The 7410-nt window shown below is 45.1% G+C and overlaps 1 protein-coding gene across 1 annotated transcript in view; it reads right to left on the bottom strand.

The window, feature by feature from the left end:
• Positions 1-1718: 1718 nt before the first annotated feature.
• tafa5a (TAFA chemokine like family member 5a) overlaps positions 1719-7410 on the bottom strand; it is a 28225-nt gene continuing 22533 nt past the window's right edge. Inside the window, exons 4-5 of the mRNA XM_052056027.1 lie at positions 7074-7250; positions 1719-2902 (exon numbers count right to left, since the gene is read on the bottom strand). Of these exons, the coding sequence (XP_051911987.1) occupies positions 7242-7250 (9 nt within the window). The 3' untranslated portion in view covers positions 1719-2902; positions 7074-7241. The remainder of the gene's footprint in view (positions 2903-7073; positions 7251-7410) is intronic.

The raw sequence follows: 7410 nt of genomic DNA, 5'->3' as shown, positions 1-7410 counted from the left end.
TGATCAGTATGTCATCAGGCATGTCTTTTTCTTTGTGTGTGTGTGTGTGTATGTATATATATATATATATATATATATACATATTTTTTTTTACTTCCAAAACTCTTTGAATATCGAAGAATGTGTAGGTTTTGTTTTGTTAGTTCAAATGTATTTTTGAATACAGCCTTCTCGCCTCAAACTCTGCTCTTGCAACTTAGTCAAAAGTTGTTTACAGCGTAGGAGCCAAATGAAAAGCACCGTTGAAAATGTCATAACGACGACAACCTTCCCATACAAACCTTCAGTGTCGACTCGGCAGCGCCCGCGCGCTCTGCGAACCTTTAACCTGTCGATCGAGAAAATAAACAACGCATAGAAAGAATCCACATTACGCAACCGTGACTGATTATTGTAATTATTTCTACAGCAGCTGGAAGGCGGCGGGTGTTAAGATAAGCAACTGCGTCGGCCATATTGTCGATCGATCCACTTCAATCAAATTCATACTTAAAATAAAGACTCCCATTGTGAACTATGAATTGGATGCCAAATCTGTCAACAGTGGCACATTCACATTAACCCAGGGAAAAAAAAATGTCTCAGGGTAGCGAACAGGAACCTGCTGAATGGGGTGAGGGGGGGAGAATCAAAGCCTAAAAATGTGATTGAAATGAATGCAAAAAAATAGGACTGACTTCAAATGGACTAATCGTGGCACCAGATTAACCTCCATGGGGATCCTTCTCAATTTGTCTGCTTCATCATCAAAACGCTTGCTGGAATGCATGCTGTCAGGAAAAAAAAACACCAAACAAAACAAAAAAGCTCAAGGTAAGATGGCCACTTATTAAAAAATAATCACATTCCTGTGTGATTATTATTACATAATAATCACATAATAATTACAATATATAATAATCACATAAAGATGTGTACTGCTGTAATGATGCTACACAATTACCATATCCAGAAATAACTACATTAATCAATTTTCTTGGTGATGTCATTTTCTGGTTCATCCAGAGCTATTTTGTGTGTGTGTGGGGGTGGGGGGGAGGGGGGGCCAAGCCCAACCACAGGGTGTACAGTGATAATTATTGTGTCAAACGCTCAAGTCGTCTCAATGGTCCTCAAACCCGTGACAGTGCTCGTCGTCGCATAAAAGAATGGGTAGAATCTGTCATTGCGCGCCTTTGCCACTCCGCCGCACAGGAGCAGACCATAAATATGCGCCAAACCGGCCGTGAGAGGATCAGCGATCACAAAGACGCTCAGAAATTAAATAGTCGCGGCCGCCTGTGATAATGACATCACATTAGCAGTGACAGTTCATTTTTATGACTTGTTTTGTCACAATCGTGCCGAATATGGAACCCGCAGACACTGATAATTAGAATGCAAACACAGCCTGTGTGATGTGGTTCCCACGGCAACTGATTTCTTATCGGTCTTCACAGAGTTCAGTGACCCCGTGGGACTCCATTTGAAGAGCATATGGATAAAACACCACCTAACATTTTCAAGGCACGTTTTTTTTTTACCATTGTATTTAATTTATTCTTAAAATATTTCATGAGTTAAAAAAAAAAAAAAAGGACTGTATGTCAATGACGGTCGTATTTCCGCTGCTCTTCCTGTTCAACCCCGCCTCGTTCCGCTCGCTAACGTCCGACGGGGAGGCCGGAACGTGGCGCCGACCGACGCGCGCACGGAAATAAATTAAGAGATCAAAAGCCTTCGAGAGGAAAAGGGTCAGTATTCCACATTGTGTACAATACAATATCAGAGCAAATTAGCAGTCTTGAATGGCTTCCACTGACTACTAGACACTTACAATGTTGAGTCAGCGGCAGGGTCAGTCCTCAGGATTTCCTTTTTCTTTTCTTTTTTTTTTTTTTTTTTTTTTTTTGCTGGACAGTGACTTGGAAATGAGCATGAAAAGAAAGCAGCTAGTGAGCTTGTGAACGGGAAAAAAAAAACCCAAGACGACGAGCTCCAGCGGTAATGAGAACACAACAGCGTTTGTTCACATCCTAATTGTCATTGTGACCACAAGTCCAATAGGCTTCTCTACAAAGGTACAACATATAAAAACTGTTAAATATATAACTTTTAGGGCCTTTCAAAATACATTTAATGACATTTCTTTACGTCGTCTTTTCATTCGTGTTTCTTTTTTTTTTTTTTTTCATTCGCCAACACAACCAGCTGGCCCGACCGTCGCATCTAAATTTTTTTTTTTAATTGTTTTTTTTTTTTTTTTTAATTCTCGATACACAATTATATGTATGTAGTACCTATATCTCCAGTTCCGAAGTACAGTGTTGGGCTCAGTCCGAGGAAAGAAAAGTCAGGAAACGGTCAAAAGTACTCCTCTGATCCGTGCGGATGCCGGTCAACGCAAGGTGTCCACGGCTCACGCAAGCAGCGAGGGTCCACTTGGGCCACTCGGCTCGCATTTGTTCTTTAGCTCTTTGGTCTATAAAAAATACGTGAGGTCTGCTCCAGCAGAAGGCCTATTTTCATTAGAGAGCGCTCACTTCGCCAAAGGATCCCTAGCGCCCCCGCTGATGTTCTAGAAATGCGGGGAATTCTCATCTTCAAAGCAGTTCCGAGGACTTCGGATGGGGGGGGCGCAGATCTCCCCTGACATTTCGCAGGAGTCCGACCCGCCGCAGCGACAGGCGAAAGCTGCTAATTGGACAGAGCAGGCAGAAGTACAGAGCAGGCAGATCATATTGACCCAAAGGACACGGCACTGGGTGGGAGAAGTCAGAAAGCCTGCTCGCAAGGAACAGTGTTTTGCTGCGAGTCGTTGACCCACTGTCCTGGTAGGGGGGAAAGGTTGGTGGTGTGGGGGTGGGGGTGTGGGGATTCCCGCAAACGCTCCCTTTTTCGTGCTCTTTTGGTGTTACGAGACCTGCGCCAAAAGATGAAGAGCAGAGCAAACAAGAGCTTGCGTTAGCACAGTCAAGTAGAGTGTTTTGACTTTCAAACTGTATCGCATCGTGTGCTGTATCGCATCGTGTGCTACAAATGCCCCTGACAACTGCGTTGGCATTCTGCTGTTGGTTCGTTTACCGCACCAGGTGGGCATTGGTGGTTTATATCCTATTTGGCAGTTTTGTGTCGGCCTCGGTCGCTCTGAGTCCCACTCTGCCCCACTGTATAATGGTGATCCACAGGGTTCAATTTCGGGGCCGCTGCTATTTTCATGGTTTTAGCTACACCCACCTCAGAAAACTAGCCATTTCTTTTCACTGCTATGTGGCTGTTCTGTGTACCGCTGAGCAAAATGAACACTTTATCCTTAAGGCCACTTTTGTCCGACCTGGAGGAAGTCAAGGCCTTGAACTTGATGAATTTCACTGGAAACAAACCAGACGTGTTCTCAGATTAGCTCCCTTGGCAAGCAGAATAAGAGGATTTTCTTGTAAAAATACAGTTTGTTTGTTTCACAGTATTTGATCTTGATCTTGGAATTGGTGAACGGATTGTTTTCCTTTTTTTGTTTTTGCAGTGTTTGATGACTACACACAATGCCAGTAGGCAGGCAGCTCGGCGAAGCTCCCTGTGTGATTGATGTTGAAGAAGCGGAGCGATGAACTTCAAACTGAGGCAGAGAAAGGTCCAGATCAACCGTTGGCACTGGAGGCTGTACCGCTGAGGGGGTACCATGGTGATCATCTGGTAGCAGCTAGCGGCTCAGCAAAAGCTACAGTAAGTGCCCGATAAGGAGCGGTTTGTGACCCTGTAGAGTAAAGCTCGCATCTCAGTGTACTACTCCTGAAAATTGCAAACTGCATTTGCTCCTTCCGGTTTCCTTTCCAACTTGTATTTATTCTCCTCCAACTAGACATGAACATAGTGACTCTCTCGGGGGAAACAATTACTCCTAGGGCAAAAAGACAAACCTAGACGCGTCCGCAAACCATCTGGCCGCTCGCAGTTGCCACGCAGCCAGAATGATAGCGTCGCTGTCCCAAGATTTTGGCACTTCCGCTTGGGGGGTTGAATGTAATAAGGGGCCAGAATCGTGTGTCGGTTGCAGAGCGACTCAGTAATGATCGTCGACAGTACGCTAAGCAAATTGGCGGTCGCGACTGTATTAAATCAGAATCAGAATCAGAATCATCTTTATTGGCCAAGTATGTAGAACACACAAGGAATTTGTCTCTGGTATAACACGCTGCACTAGTATCATGGTAAACAACAAAATCATTGAACCATTTTAGAGTAACCAGTAGTTTTCTAGTACCATTTTGTAGTACAAGAAGAGTGACTACGTCAGTGACTGTTTAAGGAGTTAATGGCTAGAGGGAAGAAGCTGTTTAAGTGTCTACTGGATTTGGTGCGCATGGATCTGTAGCGTCTGCCTGAGGGGAGTGGCTGGAAAAGGTGGTGGGCAGGGTGCGGGGGATCCAGGAGGATTTTCCGTGCCCTTGTCTTGATAAATGGAGTAGTGCAGGCCGCATTTAAGGTAAATGTTGTCAGAAGAGTTTCCCTTGAAATGATATTGATATATTCAGACAGGTATCGGCAACTCGAATTTTTTTTTAGCACCGAGTAGCAGGCGATGACTGCAGCCGGTACCGGCAGCCCCACTGTGAAATGCTACAATTGCAGTCAAGGATGCCGAAACTGAAACGGAATGCAAATGTCTAGCCCTGAAACGATCTTGTTTTTTTTTGTAAACCACCGCCGCATAGTTAGATGACACGGTCGACCATGGTCATTTTCTTCTGTTCCCACGATGCCCCTCTTTCGCTCTTACTTGCTCTCTCGCACACAACTGGCAAACTGCCTTCCATAAATCTCCCTCGCACACAAATCTCATCTCGGGGAAATGCAAGTCTCCTATTAAAAGAGGAACCAATGTCAGATGAATATCAGACGAATTTGCTCCGATGAATACAATTCCCAGGTGAATATTACCTCGGGTTTATCAGGAAACTGCTATTTTATATCTTATGCGAACGACTAGATGCCATTCTCGGGCATGCAGGAATGGCGAGCCGAGGGAGTGAGTGCGAGAGAGAGATGAAGTCCAGCTGGAGAGTGACTGACAAACGTGAAGCCATCGACAAGAGCGGTGGCTGCAGCAGAACGTAAATAATCCATGGGTGCTTAGCTTACGTGTAATTTGTGCCCGCTGGCTCCCGAGCATTCCACTCGATACATATCGATATTCATCCAAGGAAGAGGAAAACATCGAATTCCACGCACATCACGACGTATGTTACATCTTCCTGTCTCGAGGCAGAGCGGTAGTGAAGGGCACGGTACATTTGTTCACACGTTCTGCCCCTCTGTATGCGCTTTACGTGCAACGGAGCGAAGTTGAACACAGGCCCATTTGTCGGCGCTAAAGACGACTCGATTCATAATACATATGCAGTCACTCTCCAGCTGGGATGGCGAGCAAAGTTGCGGCGACATATGGCCGCCACTTGACATTTCCTCCGCGCGCGTACTCTGGCCGACTCCCTCGGAAAATGTCAGCGCACACGGACCCGCGCTAAACGCGTTAGCGGACGCGTGAAAGAAAGCGCATCCACTTGGGTTACCGACAACACCGAAATAAGGCAATGGGTTTTGAACTATTTTTTTTTAATCTATTTTTGTGTGTGTGTGTGTGTAATTGTGTACTATATATATATATATTTTTTTTATTTATTTATTTTTAAATATATTATAAATAAAAATATAATAAATAAAAATAATAAAATAAAAAATAATTAAAAAAATAAAATTATTTTTTTATGTTTTAAATATAATATATATTAAATATATTTTTATATTTATAAAAAATTTTTTTTGCCTTTTAGCGATTGCTCATTTGTCTTTGTAACAGTGGCGGTCTGGTTGCGTCTCCCGCTCACAAAAGCCATTGCCCGATGAATATTCATCCGCAGGTTAGCAATGCGCCACAGGTTAACGAGCGGTGGGAAACGGCTCGTTAAACGCCCGAAGCGGCAAAAAAATTTTCACGCGCGTGTGTACGAGGTAGGCTCGGGCAAGCAGATGCTCAAGCCCAGCTATCTGCCAAGTTGGGTCATGATCAAGCCTTTTTTTTGGGGGGGGGTTGGTACGTTTCCGCAGAACATCAAACATCCATCTTTGCTAACTCCGAAGTACAATGTGACTGGAAACGCTCGCTCTCAAGAGGCTACATTACACCAGATCCACAATGGCATCCCGCCGATTTGTGACCTGGGGGGGAGCAACTGCACTAATTTGTCTTTGATACAAAGAACTTGTCTTGTAGTAGATTTTTTTTTTTTTTTTTTTTTTTTTATGGGGCCCCTTGTTCTAATTGCGTTTTGGTCTCCCTTAACCGGTGCTAAACTAATCTTCTCTATGACTTACTGTGCGAGTGTGTGAGCATGGATTCCTTCCATGTCTATTTTTAGCTGACAATCTATCAAGGGGGGCTCACTGTCGAGATGGGAGAGACACAGCGGGATCAGATTTTCTCTTAAAAGCAAATCATAAAGCTGCCATGAATATCGACCGGGAGAGGAACCTGCTTTTCTGAAGCCCAACGCGAATGGGCACTTTTACGACTTTGTCCTAATCGCTTTTACTGCACTGTAAGTTAAAAAAAATGTCCGTGTGGCTACTCCGCCGTCCCAGTAACGTGCGTTAATACCGGCCCGTCTGGCGCCTCTTTTTTTTTTTTTAATTCCGACTCCCAGACGCCATCGTAGCGAGAGCTCGCGAGGCTTTAGGGATGCCAGGCAAGAGCGAGAAACGAGCTGCACAACGCAGATGGAGCCGTCGTGTATTGTAGCACGCGTGGATTTGCGGTAGCTTAACGCACGCTAGGGGGAGGCGGGGGGGGACGGGTGGGCTAAATGTAAAAAAAAGAAAAAATATCGATCTCGAACAAGCATACGGTTGTGTCAGTTACATTTCTGTATTCCCGTGCACCGGCATGTCGCCGTAATTTCTCTTGTTGGCAGTAGGGGGAGGGATTTGCGATCAATTAAATTTGATGATATTGCTCCGAGGTGTTTTGGATGGATTACTTTTATTTGGCCATCAAATGTATTCCGGAGGGATGCAATCAAAAGGGGCTATTTTGGTACCTTTCCGCCGCCGTGAGGACCACGGTGCAGGATGGACGGCTTCCAGGGAACGGGCGGGCTCGTGATGGTGGCGGTAAAGTGGCGGTGGCGGGTGGTGTCTGGCTGCCTGTCAAGGGGGTCGTCAATGTTCTCCTTAGTGCAAGAATGTGGAGGGAGAGTCTCGTCGCGTCATAGAGCCTGGGAGGGGGGGGTGGGAAAAAAAAAGGGCAGAGATATGGATGACCATGTGCTGGTTTGCTCCGTCTAGACTTCGACACGCTCACTTTCGCACCACCACCACGTTGTGTTTTCTTGCTAATGAAATACACTATAGACGTGTGGGAGTCAAACTTGGAAG

This window comes from Hippocampus zosterae, chromosome 21 (assembly GCF_025434085.1).
Source record: "Hippocampus zosterae strain Florida chromosome 21, ASM2543408v3, whole genome shotgun sequence".
NCBI classification, from domain to species: domain Eukaryota; kingdom Metazoa; phylum Chordata; class Actinopteri; order Syngnathiformes; family Syngnathidae; genus Hippocampus; species Hippocampus zosterae.
The sequence above is the reverse complement of the archived record's forward strand: the minus strand, read 5'-3'. Positions and strand labels throughout refer to the sequence as shown.